The following is a 22,215-nucleotide window of genomic DNA, read 5'->3' as shown; positions in this document are numbered from 1 at the left end:
TATGAAAACAAAAAAATAGCCTTGTTTTCTTTTTTTTTTTATAAAAAACTACAGTTTGCTCCCTAAAGTTTTTCACGTTTCAACTCTAAACATTATTTATTTTACTTTTTAGTTCTTGAAATTTAAAAGAAGAGAGAGGGTCACTGAAAAACATATGAGAAAAGATAAAATATCATCAATCACGTCGAGCCACTAAAAGAGCTTGAATTGGTGTAAATGGTCGACAAGAAGTGTTTTTTAAATTACTATTTCAGTTTTTTTTTCCTTAGGTTTTTTATTCAAATGCATTATATATAAAATAATTAATATCATATTTAAATTACTATTTATTTTTATATATTTATAAATCATATTATAGGTTTTTATAGTAATATTATTTTTTTAATTATTATATACCTGATATGAAAAAAATTAAAAGCTTCATCAATATTCTATAGAAGTAAAATTTCCTTTCTATTGTCTTTTAATAGATATCTTTTTGCATAATTTTACCGCATTAACTAATTATTTTCCTTCAATCATTTTAATATTTTTATTAAAACTTGCTTTTGAAATCATTACATGTTTTAGATGTTTCTAATTAAAAATAACTTTTTGTTAAAATAATTATGAAACACATTAATAACAATCCATTTATTTTATTTGATTTTTAACTTGATATAACTCTTGTGAGATCTAATTTTTTTATATATTTTTTCTTAAATAAACCTAAAAATTATAAAATTAATTTATAAATATTTAGCCTCATATTTTTTTTTATAATCCATTTTCACATGAAATATTTTTTCAACTTTTTGATATGAAATATTTATTCGTAGCCTACATCCACATCAACCTATATCTATATCAATTTTTTTTTTTTATTTTTATATGTGGGATAACTATATATATAGTTTATTTTCATACGAAATGTTTCTTAATTTTTTAATGTAAGATAATTATAGTTTTAAACTTTTCCATAATATAATTATATAGCCTATATTAATATGAGTTGTTTCTTAATATTTTTATATAAAATATTAAAATCTTAATTATTTTTTTGTGGATCAAACCTATAATTCAGGAACCAGCTCCCTGTATGTTCAATCCCATGATTGTCCATTTGGCACTGCGGTTGAACCTATTTTTTAAAAAATTTTAATTTTTTTTGTTAAAATTGAGTGTGGTTTGTACCTTTTGGATCGTTTTGATGTGCTGATATCAAAAATAATTTTTAAAAAATAAAAAAAAATTATTGGCATGCTTTTCGACACGAAAAGTTATTTAAAAAACAATCGCTACCACACTTCCAAACACCTTAATAAGTATGCTTGCTGGAGTCCTTACTTTGAAAACAAAAATAATAAATAAATTACATGAGCATGCTATTTTAAATAAAAATTTTTTAGGAAAAACATTAGAAAAAAAAAGAAGAAGAAGAGAAAATCCAAATTAAATATCAGAGAGAAAAACCAAACCTGCCATTTGTCAAAGCAAAGCGAACAAACTACGAAAACAGAATCAAATAAAAAATAAAACCCTTAAAAATAAAAAGCAGAGGGAAAATTTCAACAGTGATAAGTGAATGAGTGAGAATCATGTGATCCACCTCCACCACTCTCCTTAACTTTGAATCAAAATAAGCCATTATAGCAAATACTAATAAATTTTTCCACCTACAGCAAACCACCGTCTTCTCCACTCTCCCTTTGTCATTCGTCTTTTGTTTTTTTTTCTGTCTTGTCTTTTTTTTTTTTTTCCACTTTCGGTCCTTCACTACTCTTTACTTCAACTGCTAATATTTTTTTCTTTTTCTGGGAGAGAAAAGCTTTGTTTGTTTGCATCAATGGCTTCAAGCGCTTCAAGGTTTATCAAGTGTGTTACTGTCGGAGATGGGGCTGTAGGCAAGACCTGTATGCTTATATGTTACACAAGTAACAAGTTCCCTACTGTATGTTCTTTGGTCAATTAAATGACCCATCTAACTATCTCACCTCAACTGTGCTTTATAATTTATGGGTTTTTTTTTGTGATTTAATGTGTTTTTGCATCTGGGTTTTGCTGCTTTTGTTTTTTATTTTTTGTTTTTAGCTCTATTTTTAATTTAGTCTCAGTATCTCTCAAATCCTTTAGCTTCTGGGTTTTGCTACAAGGATAAAGTTTGTCCTTTTGAGTTTCTGTTTTAAGATAGTGATCCTGTGTTTAGCAGATTTTAGTTTTTTAGGCTTAATATTTTATCTCCATTTGAAAGTTTCTTGCTTTCTGCTGTTGGTTTTGTTCTTTCATTCAAATAAACATAAAAAATCAACTTTCTTGCTTAATAAGTGCTATTGTCCCGCTTTAGGCTTCATTTATTTTGTCCTCATTTGAAAGTTTCTTGCTTTTTGCGGTTGATTTTATTCATTCATGCAAATGAACAGTAAATGTTATTGATGATTTTTTTTAGGATTATATACCTACAGTGTTCGATAATTTCAGTGCAAATGTGGCAGTTGAAGGAACCACTGTAAACTTAGGCCTCTGGGACACGGCTGGTATGATTATTTGGTTCGCTGCATGTTTTCTTTTCAATCTTTTTTTCCCTAATTGTGCCTTCTATTTTTCTGGAAACAGTTTTGCCAAATTAGGCAACTTTTATGATTCATTTGTTTCATTGACTTCCATAGGGCAAGAGGATTACAATAGATTAAGGCCCTTGAGCTACAGAGGTGCAGATGTCTTTGTCTTAGCTTTCTCACTAGTTAGTCGGGCTAGCTATGAAAATGTACTTAAAAAGGTGCAGCCTTTTTTCCAAATTGTTATCTTCTTAACTTTCTGGCTTCTTTTTTCTTTTATACTCGTTGTATATCAGTTTCAAATATGAGATTGTTTATCCAGTGGATTCCAGAGCTTCAGCATTATGCCCCTGGAGTTCCAGTAGTACTGGTTGGTACCAAATTGGGTAAGTCTGCTAGCATCCATCATTATTTTTTTATCCAATTCAATGCTGGTTATCGTTCTTTTCTTGGTATTGATGTTGTCAATGCTGTTATGTCTAGGTTATACTGGTTGATATTTGCATCACAGTTGTTTATTGCATATTGCTTAATAGGTGAATGGTATATCTTCTTATTCAGAACTTGTTGAGCTCACCAAAGGCAATTTTGAGATATAAGCAGGCTAAAATAAGGACTTGTTCATATTCCAAGTCAAAACTACTTGGCAATGAGGCCATTGATGCATTTTGGTTCATTAAGATGTTGAAAGTAAATAATGAGTTTCCTCTGGTACTTTTCAGTTTTATTTGATATATTTTCTGAAGCCTTTTCATCATTCAAGCTTGAAATTCAATGGATGAATCTTATAACAGTCACAAATTTGGGCAGACTTTCTATGTGTGTGTGTCAACATCACCTTTCCAATGGAAAGCGTTGTCCAATTTTGCAGATTTAAACTTTCAGGTTTTTGAGCAAGCAGGAGATAAATTTTAGGAAAGGAATTATATATAGACCAATGGGTTCGTAGTTTAATGGTACTCATGCAAAGCTAGAGGAGTGAGGTCTCAAGTTTGGTTTTCATCCATTGGTAATCTAAAAAAAAGGTGAAGTTTTGGAAAGAAATTGAAAAGTGATGACCAAGGCATATAAAGGTTATTTTTGCTATTAATATATGGATTTTGTAATAGGAAATCTTTGAAAAACCGGAATCCCAACTGAGATTTCTGTCATGTTCAATCCTTTCTCTTCTTAAACTCAGTCCTCTTTGTTTGCATAATTCTTCCCACATAACCAAGTGAATTTTCCCTTCCCTGGTTAGTAGCATTAGATGCTTGATTGAGATGGGTTTGATGATTGAGGGTCTGTTGTGTGATCAGAAAATTGTTAAGGTAAGTTCTCTCAAGGTTGGAATACTTGATGAAATTTAAAAGTAAGGCAATTAATCCATTCTTTGTTAATATTGTTCTATCAACTTGCTTGTGGATACATTGCAATTTACATTCTATAGTGTATCCATTCTTTATGCTATTCCATAACATTTAATCTCTTGAGAGGGAGAGTTGTTCAACCACCTTATTGGATTGCAAAGTGTCAAAGTTAGTAATCTTTTTTTTTTTTTCCCTTTTTTGCAAACTAGCGATGATCATTGATTGCCTGTAAAAAAATGAACAAGAAAAGAAACAAGAATATTGTTAGCTCTTGCAAATAATGACTTCTTTTCTTTTATCCTTCCAAACTGATGGTGGTCATTGCTTTCTGAAAAAAATTAATAAGAAAAAAAAACGATCACTCTTGCAAATAAAGACCTTTTGGGCGTGTGTGCCCGTGCTTTTTTGTCAAACTAATGGCAATCTTTGCTTTTCTGGAAAAAAAAAAAAAAAAATATTGGTCATTCTTGCAAATAAGGACCATGTGCATGCCTTTAGGGCACTTAGAAAATGAGTTTGGTTGTAACCAACTTAAAGTCTCCTTTTGAGATTAAGAAAAAATATTGGTCATTCTCACAAATAAGGATCATGTGCATGCCTTTAGGGCGCTTAAAAAATGAGTTTGGTTGTTACCAACTTAAAGTCTCCTGCAGGATTAAGGAAGGATTTATAGATTATTTCTGTATCATTGTATTCTGTACAGAATTGAGAAATCTTTTCCCTCCTTTTGACATTTTGTATAATAAACCTAACTGGAACTTAATTTTGTGGGACAACATAACTTCTGTCAAGTCAAGGGCATAGCTTTTTCTTTTTTGTTCTTTGTGATTCCTTCCCTCTCCATTGTTCGTTTTGTCTTTTCACTGGCTTAATGTGACTGATTGTCATATGATGAACATTATCTTTTTTTTTTTTTTAAAAAAAATAAAATTTACTTACAATTTCATACTACTTTTTACAACTCACTTGTATGATTATGTCATACTTCATTGCACTCATTATTTTATTAATCTCACTTATGAATAGCATAATTCTCACTTTTTGTCAGGAAGGATATCAGTCCAAGTTCCCTGACCAAATAAGAACTCTGTTCTCTTTGATGTAAAATGAAATTGTATTGCCTTTCGTGTCCTTGAGAGTTCTAGATTATGTCCAAACTGATTGGCATGAGCCTAGCCATCCATACTGCTTTTCATAATCCATGATGTTTAACAGATAATTTTGTGCTCTTATGTTTCATGAATCCTTCTGCTGGGAACTGTTGACCAATTACATGAGCTTTATTGACATTTAACATTTATATTGCGGTGATTAGCTTTGTGAAGCACCTTAGATGTGAATCTAATGAATGGTTTAAAACGGACATGTAGATCTTCGTGAGGATAAGCATTATTTGGCTGATCACCCTGGATTGGTGCCTGTGACCATGGCACAGGTGCAGTTTCTATTCAATGGTTGTTTATATTTTTTCTTGGTCTTCATGTGATCAACTTTTTTTAATGATATCGGTTATTCTATGAATAGGGAGAGGAACTCCGAAAACAGATTGGTGCAGCATATTACATCGAGTGTAGTTCAAAAACTCAGCAGGTATGTAATAATTTGGCAATATGTTGAATTGTATTGAGTACTGTGTATGCTATCCATGAAATTGACCACCCAGCTATTGTTTATTGGATGAATTGATCACAGAAAGTTAAATCTTCTAGAGAAAAGGAGGTAAAAAAACTGCCAAAAGTCTTACCGCTGCAACTGTATGCAGTGGTATTCTCCTGAATTAATCTGAGTGTAAATTTCAGGTTTCCCTCTCCCCGCCAATGCTTGGCAAAACTGATTTTCCTCTTATGAAAATTTTATCAATGGGCTCTGTGCTATTTGGCATACATCATGACTGTGTGACAGTCCTAAAGTAATATATTGCAGGCTAAGTTTACTATTATCATATAAGAATCTTGCCCTGCCACTATTGCATTTAGGACGACCTTTTCTAATTGTTCCTTGCAGGCATTAGATCACTTATATTATCACGTTGTAAATGACTTTTTTCATGTTATTGCAGAATGTCAAAGCAGTTTTTGATGCTGCAATAAAAGTAGTTATCAAACCAGCACAGAAACAAAAAGAGAGGAAGAAAAAGCCGCGAAGAGGGTGCCTGTTGTCAGTACCATCATTTTCTGCACTTTTAAGAGTTTTTTTTAGAAAGATATGCAAAGTTTTCTGATCTCATATCCTCCTGACATATGGATCTTGCGAATTATCTTGGTGTCACTTATGTTTGGGTTTCCCTTATAAATGTTTTCATAGGCTTCTCTGATTTATTGTTTTTGTTTCCCTATCCCTTTTTTCAGAGCTACCGCCACCACTTGTGTAATCATGTCAAACTAAATGGAAACATTTTATAATTTTTAGACTAATAGTTCACAGGCACCTGCAGTCATTTACTGGTTCACTTGGGAATACAGGGGTTCTAATATGTTTATTGATATAGAATTTGTGGAGACAGAGACCGTGCCGTTTATTAGTTTTCTTTTTGACTTAGCCTAGATGCCTCTGTGTTAGAAGCATAAGTTGATTTCTGGGAGCATAAGCCATAAGATATTGACACCAGGTAAATAGGCGATCTTCCCTCACCGAAATAATACAATGCAACAGTTACCAACTGTTTTTTGTGAGTAGCATTTTTTTTTTTTTTGTCACGTATACACTTCTTGTCATAGAGAGAGCATGGAGAATGAGCAGATCTTGTTATGTTACATATATTAGACATGACCTTATGCCCTGCTCACAGCTGGTTGAATGTCTTTTGTGATCGAGTTTGCCACTGTTGCAATAGCCAGCTGTTTCTCCTCACAATGCATACAGGTCCCATTGTAGAATGACAGAGCTATGGAGTTATTAGAATGACTTCACTGTCTCGGTCAATTGTCATTAACTTGTCTTCATATCTATGATGTTATTTGATGGGCACTCCCTCAGAGATAACTACTGAAGAAGAGGTCCCATCATGGTGGTATTTTACATGCACTGAATGTTCTGTTGAAGGTCTTTTGCCTGCCTCAGCTAGCTGCTTCCATTTAAATCTTACCTGTTTTACTTGCTTGTGCTATTCAGAAACTGAGCTTCTCTCATTCTTTTTGCATTATTTCTCGAAACGCAGAAATGTCTTTTGCGGGAGGAGGCTTCTGTGTCTCAAATGAAGAACCCCTCATCTCCATGGTGGTTACTCTTTGGCATAACTGTGGCACTACACTGCTCGGATATACCTCAAGATGTTGGGTCCTGCGAATTTGATTTTGAATGCGGCATAGCTCCTTGCTAAAGGTCGCGCTCTCCAATTTCAGGGGAAAACATGCTCATTCAGTACTAATCTATACTTTGTAATTCATTGTATAAAGTGGAGCTCAGCTGGCTTTGTTTCAAGTTTTTATTGTTCATGGTATATTTCCTGACCTTTTGGTTTAACACTAGTAAAACATGATTTGTTTTTTCCTTCTGCAAGCTGATTTCTCTCATTACTTTTTACAAGCTGGTTGTTATGAATCCAAAGAAAACCTAAAAGACGACCGTATTCAGGGTGATTCTTCAATGCTTTTACTGGCTTATTGCCCATTGGTATTTTGCCCTTCGATCCATGAACAAAGATGATGTTGAGGTTGCACCCTGATTCATAAGGAAGGTGATGTACCCAGGAAACAGAAAAGATTAGGCATTCCAGACCCCACCAAGATTTTAATCATGGCAGACAAAGCTTGGTGTGAACCGGTCTCACCCGTCGCCATTAAATCAAATGCCCATAATACAGAAAAATGGAGAAAAAACGAAAAACGCCAACTGAAAAGAGGCAGTATGCAACCCAACAACAGTTAGAAAAAGAACCAAAATGAGATTGCATGCATTGAAATGGTTTAGGTTTTTAATGCATAACATCATTCCCATGCTCGTCACATAACACCTCCTTACACGTGAACCTGCAGCACCAGGGCGAGTGCATTTCACAGTAAAGACAGCATCATATGCCACCCAGTAATATAATATTTCATCCTTGGAGATGACAAAACCTTAACCTTTAAATTTTTTTGGATGCAATTCAACTCTTGATCAGGTTTCACTGGTTATTGTGGTTCAGCAGTTTTCATTCGAATCTCGAACCTAAAAATTGAACCTACACAAGAGTACAACTACAATTTCCATGATGAACCGTCCTATGAAGCCTCAGCCGACCATACAAAAAACCGAGAAATCTTGGAACTGCAACAGCAGCTATCTGTGGAAAGGATTTCTTATTCTCGAAGCTAATTCCAAGTTCCAACACCAAAACAATAACAGCACAATTCAAAGGCCAAATTTAAGAGATGATAGCAGGTGTTATATCGTTGGTCAAATAGTGGACAGAAATGGGAGAAAGTCATGAACAAACCTAGATTAGTTTAGAGTTCATTCACCCTTTGGCGAAGATGGTAGCAAAGTTGGGTAGAAATTGGCGTGTAGCAAATAATCTACACCAGGTTAAAAAAAATAGAATAAATTAAAAGGAATACAGCATCCAACCATTGTCAACTAAACCACATGCCAGTGCAAGAAAGGCTTCAGCACCAAAATTCACGGACCACTCTGCTTATATGTATGTGATTAAAGGGAGAATGAAAAGATAAATGAAGAAAGATTCCTTAACAACAAAGCACGTACAAAAGGGCTTCTGCTTAAAGCAGTTTACTAATCCAATCACCATTCATTCTCAAAATGGTTGGAAAAGGAAGGATGGTTTTGCACCCAGCAGTATAAATTGTCGATGCACTGGACAACAGTATGGACACCAATTTCGAATGTCTGGGCAACACAGTCACAGGAATGCACGCTTTCCATTGGTTAAAATATCTACAAAGAGGAAAGTGAACTGCAGCCACCCAGTTCAAATTCAAGGAAATAACAGCTCAACAACCCCAGACAGATTTCTTGTAAGGCGCAATGGGTAAAGCGACAAGGGTGGGGGTCGGAGACCGAACATCAAATAACTCACTTACCACCCATCCTTGAGATCACAAGTTAGACGATCTTTAGTAGTTAGCCAACATCCATCCAGGAGAGCTGTAATTGAAAACACAACGAAAGCAGAAACAAAATTACTTGACCTGTGAGCAGGAACTTAAGTGCAACTCATGCCCAACAGAAAGCAAGTTAAAGAGGGTGTCACCCTCTCCTTGATCACAAAAGAAAAGGCATACCACAGCTACCTTATAGATAATTCATCAAATTAAGGTCAAGGTGAAACACAAAGAGAGAACATGACAAAAACTTACAGGTGGATCACTGGGTTGTCATTATTCATCACTAGTATCTACTGCCATGAGGATTGCTTATAACCTTCCCATCCACCCTCTGGCTCCTTACGCTTCAAAACAACTCCACTGGTCGCTTGATACATCCTTGATTGCTCCTCTGTAAGGACCTGTGAACTGGCAACAGATAGTTGCCTTGATGCAAGAGCTGAGGTCTCATCTCTACTTTCAATGTCTGGGCCTAAAGGCCCAGCATTGAGATCTAGACCCTGTCTTCCCCATTTCCTACTGCTCTCCACAGCACCATTATTGTTATTGTTACTGTCTGGGAAGTTAACAGCATAAGAAGGCCTTGGATAATGAGACGAGACTGCACCTAATACTTGAGAGGGTACTGTCGGAAAGCAAAGTCTCCCACCAGATGGTGAATCCACATACGATGCTGAACCACCAGAAAATGTTGCTGAGGTAAGAGGAAAGTTGGTCCCAAAAGGAAAGACAGGATGATACTGGAAAGGAGGAGATGGAAATGGCACTGCCGGAGAAGACGACAACACTGCTCCCCTGTAGACATCAGTATTAAATGGGTTGCTGCCAGTAGAGGAAGCCAACATCCTCTGAGGCCCACCAGTTGCAACTATAGGGAAAGGCTGCTCTCCTCTATCATGCAAGATAGATTGGATTGTGACAGCAGGATAAGGATTTCCTTGAGGAAACCAGGAGGGGAAGTTTCCAATTTCTGTGCTGTTCACCCGAAGGTTAGAAATGAGTGGTTGAGATGGCACAATGTTTCGGGTATGCTGGCCAAGTGGTGATGGTTCAGCACTCACCTCATCAACAAGAGGGCCATCATTCAAATCAAAGTCTCTGCAACCACCAACCTTTCCATTTAGAAAACCACCAGATGATTTGGCGGGATGAAGTGGGGCATCCAGCCTCCGGCCAATGCTTGTTAAGTGATTACCAATATCACTAGCTTCATCTGCTCTATTCAAATCAAAATCAAGTCCCCCTGAGCTTCGAACAGAAATCGAACCCATCATTGCATCACGTGCACAATCATTATTCTTTGCAAGGTCAGAAACAGAAACTGCCTCCTGAGCAGAACTTCGTGAAGCCAAATCCTCGAGGATTCTTTCATCAGGAACATTCAAGTCAATATCTAACAGGGGGCGACCAGGCTTGGAAACCATTGCATCAGGTAGTGAGATATTAGCTGTACCTAATGGAAACTCCAAAGCTTTTCTAGGTTCAGCTGGCCGAAATGCACTTGTGGCTGCCGATCCCTTCCAACCAAGCTCCCGTCTACTCTTCAGTAGATCCTCTGGTGGAACAAAGGGCCCTTTTGCAGCAGCGGCTACTGTAATGGAAGCAGGAAGCCCACTAGACACAGAAGAAACAGGAAAGGGAAAAGGGCTAATTAGCTGAATCGCAGAAGAGCATCCAGGTGCTCTCAAATCACTCGACTCCCCATATTTCCCATCATCAGAAATAAAGCCTTCATTCAGATCAAATTCAACTTTTGCTTCCAGATCCGATCCCCCTGTAGCAGATAAAGAAGAAGCAGCAGCAGGGGCAGACATACATTCCTCAGTTTCATCAGCTCCAGTGCCAGCCAAATTTGACCTTGTTGACACTACTAGTTCTGGTGCCTGAACAAGTGTGGGTGCTGCCTTGTGAGCAGCTGGTCTGGCACTACATTGCTCATTGACCTGAATGCCTCCGAAGCTCTCCACCTTGCACTCACCTTCATAATCAGTTGTGGCTGAGGCTGTATTACATTCATGTTCAATTTTATTTTTCTCAATAGAATGACTCCTACCATCTGTTTCACCAGCTTTCACATCATGCATGTTTTCAGAAACCACATCCTTGCCAGAACTAGAAGGTTCAAGCACTTCATCATTGGTTCCTTTTGCAAAATCAGACTGCAACATAGCAGGTGGTTTTGGCTCCTCCCCAATAGAAACATCCAGCTCTTTATTCATATTTTTCTTGTTCTCACCATCAGTCTCTACAGGATGGTTTGTTGATGATACATCAATTGCATCAGTCCCATCTTGCACTCCTGTATTGTTGATCTCATTTAAGACAGAACCATGCAACTTTTCTTTTTCATCAGATATGCCATCTAAATTTGATCTGCCACCACCCTCTTTCTCCCACAGCTCCTTGCCTCTACAATTTGATGTTTTCACAGCCATGCTAGCAGAGGACACAGCAGCTAATAGTATTTCCTCTGATTTCACATTGCTTTCTAGGCATGGTTCGGCAATTTTCTTCCCATCCACATGGGAAGAATTGGGAGGTCCATTGAGCTCCCCTGTGTGTTTTTCTTGTGAAAACAGAACTGTTTTAGCCCCTATGTTCTTGGACAGTGAAGTACCAACAGTAATACCACGCTTCTCATCTTCATCATCAACAGGCTTACCTTGGCTTTGAGCAGGAACATCACGTGGTGATGATTTTGCTCTCGAACCACTTGGTGCACAGGGGTGCTCGATAGGCATGTTTCTCCGTGGAGAAGCTGTTGGTGAAACCATATCAGACTTGGACATCTCCCCGGCAGCTACACTAGCAAGCAGATTCATACCAACATCATCACCAACTGACATAGATGCATTCCCATCAGAGTATTTTGCACAACTTTCAATCAAAGCATTCATGGAGCTGAAAGATGCATCATGCAGCTTCCCAAATTTATGTTCGTACACATTTGAAGAGGGTGTAGCTTTTGAGACTTCACCTAATTTACTAGCATCATCACCCATACAACCATGCTCTTCATCAGGAACAGTGGCAGGCGACCCATCACCCTCATCTGACCCAGTCAGCACCTCTTTGAAATCATTGCTTTGCCACGACTCGGTCTTAACATCTGATGCAATATTAGCTTGATATGAATTAATTTTTTCCTTCAAATTATGATCAAACTGGTCATGCCTCTCCGAAGGCACAGGAGAAGAATCTCTGCTATTCATGACTGAAGTGTCTTCCAAAGTCCCCCCACTGGAACTTTGTGCAGGACTGCGACCTTTAGTGGGAATTTTAACAATGAATTTATGACTGAACCCTTCAGCCGTTGGAACATCAAGTGCCTTATCGCATGCCAAACTGGACTGTTGTAATTTCTCTGAACCTGGATTTCTGTGCAAGGGAGAACTTCTGCTCGACCCACTATCCCTTTGGACCCCAGATACAGCTGGGCCTGGAAACCCATTAACTGATTTACGTTGCCGCAAAGAACCACCAATGATCTTATTTGTTGCCATTGAAACAGCAGTAGAGCTCCTTGCATCCTCCTTTCCCGGCAATCCTGAAGTTTTGGCATGGTCACTAGAACAAGATTGACTATTGTTGAGGGACTGACTGGAACTGCTGCTTTTCTCATCCCTTGCTGCAGATGCAGGTAGATCTGAGGCGCCACTGACACCAATATTTCTGAGCTGTTCATCTTTCAAATTATTACCAACTGTGCCAGGTGATGCTGTCGATTTGATGGGGCCTGGAGATGATGCCGACTTGGTCACAGTCTCCCCCTGGACAAGCTTGACTGGACCACTTTTCGAAGCAGAGAGTTGCACAACTGAGCTCTTCATTGCAATCTCTGAGGATAAACCAGATGGTCTATTCCCCACCTGCGAAGCTTCAGGAATGCGAGATCTAGTAGACCAGGTGACACCTTGGTTAGAGCTAAACTTTGCATTTGCATCCATTTCAGCCTCAACCCGTTTCTTCCACATGTCAACTAAACTCCTTGCTTTCTTCTGTATTTCCAAATTCTTATGCGTCCGCAAATGATTCACAGATTTGCCAATATTACACATTTGCAGAGCATGAAGATTTATAGGGAGTTTATCCAGTGCATGAAGCAAAACTAATAAAAATTCCTCAACAGATCTATCACTATCCTTGGGGCTAGTACCATCACCGATCTTCCCTTTATGCACCTCCTGCAGCCATTCATCAAATACAGGCAAGCCCCTCAGCTGCACAAACTGATTTAAGCAATCAAACTTATCTGTGGCTGCTATCACACCAGCTAGCATTGACCGGCCAGCCAAATCTACTTTTCTCTCGTTCCTCTCAGGTAGCATGAGATGCACCAATTTCTCAACCCCTTCAGAATCCACAAGTCCCCCCTTCTCTGTAAATTTAGAAATCTCAGATTTCCAAATGCTTTCTGGTCTATGAACAGAATCCACATCATCCATTTTAGAAAAACGTTCTCGTTTAATGGGCTCAGACCCCTGATCTCCACGCTCCCTTTTCTTGCCCTTAGATTGTGAAGGAAAGGAGGCAGCATTATTCTGTACACTATCAGAACTAGGTTTTACCTGTGATGTTGAAGTTGGACCATTCATTGTCTTCGGAGAACATCCACCTGGTTGAACTGTTGCATGCATTTCTAAACGTGTCTTAGATAATAGCTGATCCACTACTTCTTGTCGTTCCTGTGTAAAGAAGAGTTAACCATCAAATGGATTTGTAAATTCAAAGCAAATTCTTGAAGGGCAGCTACAACTCACATTAATATAATCCTGATCAGTTAGCCACCATAAACACTTGTTTGTAATGTCATAAACTCGCCGGCACACAAATGAGCAAATCCCTGATGGAAGTTCAACACCTTTTGGAAGGAAGGCAACTTTACACGGATGGAGTAGTGATGCAGCAGGAATTTCATCCTTGTGAAAGGAAAAGAATACTTCGTTTGGCGCAGCTTCCAGTAGGATGCCTTTGCCAAGCTTTATGTCAGCAGGTCGATAAAGCCAATTCACACCTAACTTTAACTTGTTCTCTTTATCAGTAGTCAGCCTTTGAATTATTCCAATGAAAGGAGGGGAGTCCTGGGGTGGTTTGAACAGAGCAGAGTCTCCAACACTGACCTTGCGTCCATCCTGTTAAAGGAAAAAAATAAAACATTGGGCACTTTAGGTAACTTATTACAAATGCATCTTTATACCAATTACATCAACAAATGTTCTGCTAAAGTAGAAAATGTAGCCTGCATTTTGATAGCATAGATGATTGATGAATGAAATATCATTAACTGGCCATTAATATCATAACAAAGATACCATCATCAAACCACTAGATAATTAACATTATGAACTTCATGGATTAAAAATCACAGCTTATGAGTCCTCTTATCTCATTTTCACTCATTAGATACTTGATTAAGCACTTATCAATAAATCTAAGCCAGGCCATCATCAGTAAAAGAAATTACATACAAATGCCTCAATGCATCTGATTGTGCTAAGATGTAATTATGAGGAGAGATAAGTCATTCAAATTCACACTTCGCACAGCTAAAAGGAACAAAGCAGAGTGTTCCGTCAACAGTCATAAGAAAGAAAAATAAAAGTGGAAATTGAACTTAAAACCTACAGCTAAAATTTTTCACAAATACAAGAAAAAATTGTCCCCAAACTGAATTTAAGCAACAATATCATGTAGCACTACAAAAATTAATTTGTTGTCATATTTCCCAAATTCAACTGAGAATTGCAATAACGAACACAATACTGACTGAATTGTAGAATTCCCACGCTAACAAAAATCAAAGAAAATATGAGCCAGCTCCTTTAATTCCTAAATCAAACAAATAACCTCTCCATCTTTTATCAATCAAATCAGTGATTGCCCCATTTTCCATCATTCAAATCCAAATAACACAGAAGTACGATGAATTACAATCCAATACCTCTCATAATCGAAACCAAGACCCAAAATAACACAAAAAATCCCAAAAGAAAAGGAGTACCTTGTAAAAAGAATCAGCTGAAGATAACGAAGAAGAAGGAGGAGGAGAAGGGACGAAATCAGGAGCAGCTACAACTGAATTGTTGTTAACACGAGTGGGAGCAGTCCACATGTGCCGAATACGATCCTTTTTCCTCTCCTCCTCAGCTTCCCGCCCATGCAGCATAGCCTTGCATTTTTCCTTTCGAGTACCATCAACCCTTAACCCTAACTCACACTTTCCCCCTCAATTAATTCACCAATTCGAAAACCCTAGATCCACCCAAGACCAAAAATAATTGAAAAACTAAAAAACCCTAGCTTCCGTAGACCATTTCTAAGTGCAATTCAAACCCTAATTTGACCACAATCAATTACTTCCGCAAATCAATACATGCGATCCGTTAAATTAGAGATGCTGTTTTGAGTTTGAGAGAGAGAGAGATATCGAGAATCTAGAGAGAGAAAATCATGGAGAAAGAAAAGGAGAGCGAGCGAAGAAGAGAAATCGTAGTGGGGGAGACGGCAAAAAAGGGAAGATGTACGTGGTAGATAGACTGAACCATAAACCCGGACCAAGTCCCTGTCAAAAATTCTCAATGGGTCCGGTCTTGCCTCTTTTCAGCCCTCTAATCTTTCTGGGTTGGGATTGACCCGGCCATGAGACAGGGTTTTGGATCATATGAGTTAACTGAATTAATTTAATTTTTTTAAAAAAATATATACAAAAAATATATACCTGAGAGTTTAATATTACTTAAGAAAAAATTATGAAATAATCTATATGTTCGTGTATGCTTGCGCACGTGTGTATATAATAGTTATCATATATTAAAAAGTTACAAAACAATTCATAGCATGAATTTAAACTATATATAATTATCTTATATCAAAAAAATTAAAAAAATAATTCATGTGAATGTAAGTTATGTATGGCTATCTCCCATAAAAAAAAATTAAAAAATATTTTTATATATGGATATATATTCTCTCTCTCTCTCTCTACACACACACACACACACAAGTAGCAATTCACATCAAAAAGTTAAGAAACAATTCATGTAGATACGAGTTATAAAAGAATACATGAGGCTAAGTATTTATAAATTAATTTTATATATTTTTGGGTTTTTTAAAAAATATAAAAAATAAAGTTGGGTCCACCCGGGTTACGCTAAGTCAAATGAGTTTCGATTTGATTAGACAGGTTGTCCAAGTTTGACTTAGCCAATTGTAAGCTCGGGTTTTACTTATTTGAAACTCGGCCAAAACCCGAGATTGAGTCATAACAATGCCTTTTAGATATGATTTATGGCTCTTATTAATGTATTTAAGAGGTGTTTAAGATTGTGGTGCATTATATTTTTCAAAATAGCTTTTTGTTTAAAATGTATTAAAATAAATTTTATTTTATTATTTTTAATTCCAGCATATAAAAACTATTAAAAAATACTAAAAATTATTAATTTAATTTTTTGAAGCCAAAAGAACTTTTAAAAAAGTATCTAAAAACAAAAGTAGTGGTTGTGTCAAATACCCTTTTAAATAAAAATAAAAATAAAATTAAGAATTTAAGTTTAAATTTAAATTTAAATAGAAAAAAAAACTAATAGACATTAATAATGTACTGTAGCATATGAGAGATAACATTGTAGATTCACAAGATGTTTTTTTTAGATTCTTTTTTTCATTTTGGTCGCCAATTTGTTTTCCAACTTTATCCTTTAATATTATATTTATTTTAGAATTGAGCTTTGTTATTTATTTATGTTGGCTTTGTATTGAACAATCATGGTGTCTGGAAATAAAATTGACTCTCGATGAATGCTTTATTTGTCATAATTAAATGAAATTTAATTGAATTAAAACAATTGAAGTTATGAAGACTAAGTTTGAATACTAGAAAGGTAATGAGCCCATTTTTTCTTGCAAATATTAGAGAATGAAGTGCATGAATATGGGAGAGATTAAGCCTTTTTTATTTTCTTTATCCCTTATTTTTTTATTTGATCCTTTTGCATTGAGTTTTTATTTTTATTAGACTTGATTGTTTTTTCCTAAATATGGAAAATCCATAACATTAAGAGAGAAAAATATGACATGTGTTTGATACTTGAATTTGCAAAAAAATAAAAATTATTGATTTAAAATTATTAAGGTTTGAAAGATCAAGTTTAAAAAAAAAAGAAGCTAGGGACTAAAAGAAAAGGGTACGACAAATTAGGCTTGTGTGAGTGGGAGGTACTTCTCACATTCAAAATCTTCATATTATGATGGTGTGTGGTGGTGCTAGCGGCTTGTTTTTCTTTTTTCTTTTCTTTTCTCTCTATTCTTTGTGTGATTTGAACTAAGCCTGTCAAAATTGAAAGGTATACTGTCATTTTTTTTTTTATCAAATTTGGACCTCATTTTGTTTTTCTATTTGTTTTGTTTTTGAACCTTTTGTTTTTATTGATTTTTTTTATTTCATCCATTAGTTTTTTGGTTTTAATTGATTATTATATCAAATTTTATCATTATTTTTTTTGCTTGAATCCCCTTTTTTATTTGATTTGTTTATCAACTTCATCTCTCTGTATTTAGTTTCATTTTATTTCTATGTGAAATTTAGTTTCTATTTTTTATTACTATTTATTTTTTATCCCTTTTTATTATTTTTTTCTTCAATTTCATCCCTCAATATTTTATTAATTAAAAATTTTGACTTCATGATTTTTTTTGTCTTCTATGGAGTAATCCTGACCTAATGATCCGAGTTTTGAGTTTGAAAGATTATAATGAGTTGACTTTGATATGTTTTTTAGATATTTTTTATAATTGATTGTTTTTAAATCTCACTATTCAATTTTGAGTTTGTTAAGAATTAGACTTTATGATGTTTTTCACTTTATCTTATATGAGGTTATCTCAATATTATGTATTGAGTTGTTGACTTAGCATATAAACACAAGTTGACTTGAGTTTTTTTTATTATTATTTATTTTTTTAACTGAATTTTTTTAAAAAGTTTTTGTCTTTGTCATTGAATTATTTGAGAATTGAGATTCATACTTAATTTAATTTTTTTTTATAGGATTATCTCAATCTCATGATCAGATCATGAATTTAGCAAGCTGACTCGAGAGGAGTCATGTCATTTTTTTATATATATAATTATATTATTAAATTAACTAAGTTTATTGAAACCATTCAAGTCAATGATTCAAAAATTTCTTACTTCTTTAAAAACATTAGCATCGTTTGAGCATCATTTTTTTTATAAAAGGAAAAGTTTTGTCCTACTCGCAATGTAATGCAACCCACCAATCTAATTTGTTTTCTGAAAGTGCATTTCAAATAAAAAAATATTAAATTTTGTTTTGTATTTTGATGATTTTAAAATGAAAAAGGTTAAAACCTTAAAATTTTCTAAACAAAAGTATGAAGTTAGTTAATTTTCATTTGAAAATGCATTATTTACCAATTTTTAAGTCTATCATGATAATGAGTCTTAACAGAAAGATATTCTCCAATCAACTTTCGCTGATTACAACAAAATCTCTCCTTAATCAAATATAAAGAAAATTATTTCATATAAGAATTAATAAATAAAAGATTATTTTTTTTGTACCTTTTTTAGAATTTGATATTTCTAACACGATAGCACGTGGAAATGTATTTTCATATGTTCATATGATATGATGACACACCCCTTTTTAGATAGATTGATTAACATTGTAATTTATAATTATAATCATATTATAATTATTACAATTACAAAGAAAACTAAATTTTATTTTGGTTTCATTATACACATAGAGAGAAAGGATTATGGATTTGTAGTGCTTTCCTCTTTTTTTTCCTCTTTAATTATTATAGGAAGACGTGGCCAAATGACCACTATAATCTTTTCCTTTTTTTTCTACTCTTTCATTTTTTTTTCTTCTAATAGTCACTAGACTAAACTTTTCTTCTTTCTTTTGTCTCTTCATCTTACCTATCTTTTGTCTCTAAATCAATGATGTGACTTTTTTTTTTATCAAAGATCTTTATCACAACAACACAGCCAACTCCCTTATCATCCCAGACTCCCTCCCTCCCTCCCTCTCCATACACACACATCCACAACCACAAAATCAATGATGTGACTTTTTTTTTTTTTTATCAAAGATCTTTATCACAACAACATAGCCAACTCCCTTATCATCCCAGACTCCCTCCCTCCCTCTCTCTCCATACACACACATCCACAACCACAAAATCAAAGCAAGAGTGTTTTTTTAGGTCATTATCCAAGCTTTTTTTTTTTGTTTGATTTTAATGGGTGTTTGTTGATTTTTGGGGTGATTGGTTTAATTTTTTCTTTTAAAGTTTCTTTGCATAGGTTGATTAGAATGCTTAGTTTTAAGGGATTAAACTTTTATATATATATAAAGGAAGAAATGTGATTGTCTTTTTATTTTGTGAATGTTTGCCCATTGCTATGAGGTTTATGATTGATCTTCTTCATGTTATTTGTTACTTGGTTCTATGGTTGGTGTTATATTGTCTTCTCTAACAATTGTTTCCCTTCCTTACTTGGCAAGTCTTGTATTGGTTCTTTTGTTTCGGAGCTTGTTCTGTTTCTTTTTTTCTTTTTATGTAAGGCTATTATTCTTTAGGACTACGGCTATGATGTGCAATGTAAGTCTCTTTTAATTTTTTTCTCATTGGTTATTGAGTATGTATGTTGTTTGTTTTATCGTTGGATATGTTCATTTTTCCCTTATGTATTTTTAGTTTTATTGTGTGTTATATTCATTATTTGTTGTTTGAGAGCCTATTGGATGTTTTCTTTTTTATGTTCTTTTCTTTGTTGTGACATTGATTTTTTGTTTTTTTGGATGCATATTTCAGTGCTTTTTATTTGCTCCTGAATATTTTATGGCTTTGTTTTCTTTCTAATTTTTATTTTTGTTTGCTTCATGTTATTGGCTTCTAGGTTATGGGTGGGTTGTTTATTTTCTAAAGATTCAACATGTCTAAAAGTGTTTAAGGTAAGGGTGGGGGTGTGGCTTGTTTATAGAGGTTTTTGTTTGAATAATAGCTTTTAGGATTTGAGTTTGTTTAGTTGGTTGGTTATTTTATCATTCTTAGTAATTCTACACCGGTTTGTTGGTCGATCATGCAATTTTTTTTATGAATTATTCTACTTTACATTTAAAATCCCTTTTCTTTTGTGAATATTTTTTATTTGTGTTTACATCCATTTTCAACCTTTATATTTGGTATTCATGTTTTTAAATAGGGGCTGTCATTTTCTAGTTTTGTCTTTTAAAAATTACTACCTTAATAAGACTTAAAATCTCTACCATTTTTTTAGTAAGTTGTAAGATTGTTATTTTAAGGCTACACAATTGCTTTAATAAGTTAAATATGTTTTTTTCATTGTGTGTTTCTATCTATCTTACACATTTAAACTTTGATTTCTTTCTTGATGAGACTTGGCATGTATTTGTAATGCTTTAGAATCTTTCTTTTTGGTTTAATAAGGTTGTTCATAAAAAGGTGGTTATCTAACTTATTATTTCTCAATGTTTTTTTTCTTTCATCTTTTTAGGCATGTCATTTAGTTGTCTAATAAGTTTTTTTTCTTTCTTTTTATCTTTGTGGTTTAAAAAAGTAGTTTTTAGAATTTTATTTTTATATGGATTGTCATTTTTATATCTGTGTTTTTTTAGGGGCAGTAGTGTTAAAGTTATTTGCTTTCATGATTAATTTCTTCATTTTGTAGTGTGCTTATGCATGTGGTTTTTTTTTTTTTGTATATATTTTTTTGGAGGGTTGAGGGTATTGAATTATGTAATGGTGAGTTAGTTGCATGATATATTTTTATTTTTTATTTATTGTACATTATAGGTTACATGCTTTATGGATTGCATATTTAGTTTTTCTCATCATTTTTTCTGATCTTATTTTGTACAACATCCTTAATATTACCTTTTTATTAGGGTCATTAGAATGTGTTTATTTTGCTTAATTTTTTTTGTTGTTGTCATGGCAAGCCTGACATGCTCAACTATGATTTTTTTATTTCATGTTATCAATAGGTTTAAATGACTTTTATTATGGTTGATGTTTATACCAATTATTGTCAGCTAGTCTCTTAGGTCTGAATGTCTTGGCATGTTATGAAAACATTAATTGCTTAACATTATTGTCAAGTTTGCACCCTTTAGGAGAATTATAAGATAGGTAAGACATCTATATACCTCATTATAAGGCATATTTTGGGCTTGTCAAATCATCTATTTGGATTTCCCATGATCTATATATTTTTTTCCCAGTACTAGGATTTGTGACTTACTTCATCATTTGTCATGGCCAATCAACCTTTTTCTTTTGAAGCTCTTCCTTTCCAATAAACTTACTATGATTTGAGATAACAAATATTATATTGACTTTAAGGAATAGATCATCATCCATTTTTATCATATTTTTTTAGAACATGAATGCATCTAAATTCTAAAGCTTTCTAAATTTTATTCCTAATTACTACATAACTATTGTTGTATTTCCAAAAGTCATGCCATTTATAATATTATTTCCTCTTGATTTGATTAATAATGAGGCTTATATGATTGCTAAAGAGCTTAATTTTTACCCACACATCAATGATCAAGATCTTTTTAACTCTTTTGATATTAAAAATGTACTTATTATATTTAATTGCTTTGAAAGCTTTGACTTTTTGTTACCAAGTTTGGGAGCCTTTTTAGAATATTTTTTTTAATATTGTGATCTTAAATGGTCTTTCGTACTTTATTTCAGTAACCGATATGAGTTGCTATTAAACCTCCTTAAATTCTTTATTAGAATCTAAATTAATTAGTGAATAAACATTCACAACATTGTATAAATAACCAATAAAGTAAGTCCCCATTAATGGTTTTTCTTTTACCTATTTTACTAGCATTTTCTCATAATGGGCAACATTATTTATAAGGGTATATATGTCTAAAAACTTGGTTCCTACAAAACTTTTTCATATGTTTAACTACATTCTCACTAGCAATAACTTCATGTACTTTTACTTAAATATAACTATAGTGAATTTAGTTTTTAATATCTTAAATTGTAAGACATAGTTTTCTATTACCTCTTTTAGGTCCTATACTATTTTAACCAGGTCATATAATGTAATCTCTTATATTATTATATAAAAGTGTTCATGAAAATGAGTTTCATCTTTTCTAACTGTTGATCGAGTTAGGTGGCAATGTGGAGTATTAGTGAAAAGCTATTTTGGTTACTAATAAACCAAACGACCTTAGCTTCATGAAAGGGTTG

General features: G+C 34.2%; 2 protein-coding genes across 2 annotated transcripts; one reads left to right on the top strand and one right to left on the bottom strand.

The window, feature by feature from the left end:
* The first annotated feature begins 1,470 nt into the window (after window positions 1-1,470).
* Window positions 1,471-7,370, top strand: LOC118052015 (rac-like GTP-binding protein 3). The gene is made up of 8 exons (XM_035062825.2): window positions 1,471-1,930; window positions 2,426-2,513; window positions 2,646-2,755; window positions 2,857-2,920; window positions 5,254-5,318; window positions 5,408-5,473; window positions 5,943-6,040; window positions 7,041-7,370. The coding sequence occupies exons 1-8, from the start codon at window positions 1,826-1,828 to the stop codon at window positions 7,078-7,080; spliced, it is 636 nt and encodes a 211-aa protein (XP_034918716.1). The 5' UTR covers window positions 1,471-1,825; the 3' UTR covers window positions 7,081-7,370.
* A 1,019-nt stretch (window positions 7,371-8,389) lies between these two features.
* LOC118052013 (uncharacterized) lies at window positions 8,390-15,475 on the bottom strand. Its single transcript, XM_035062824.2, has 4 exons — window positions 14,930-15,475; window positions 13,689-14,060; window positions 9,181-13,613; window positions 8,390-8,968 (listed from the first exon to the last, which is right to left on the bottom strand). Exons 1-3 carry the CDS (start codon window positions 15,092-15,094, stop codon window positions 9,219-9,221), a joined length of 4,932 nt encoding a protein of 1,643 aa, XP_034918715.1. The 5' UTR covers window positions 15,095-15,475; the 3' UTR covers window positions 8,390-8,968; window positions 9,181-9,218.
* Between the last annotated feature and the right edge of the window lie 6,740 nt (window positions 15,476-22,215).

Source organism: Populus alba, chromosome 15 (genome assembly GCF_005239225.2).
Source record: "Populus alba chromosome 15, ASM523922v2, whole genome shotgun sequence".
NCBI classification, from domain to species: domain Eukaryota; kingdom Viridiplantae; phylum Streptophyta; class Magnoliopsida; order Malpighiales; family Salicaceae; genus Populus; species Populus alba.
The sequence above is the reverse complement of the archived record's forward strand: the minus strand, read 5'-3'. Positions and strand labels throughout refer to the sequence as shown.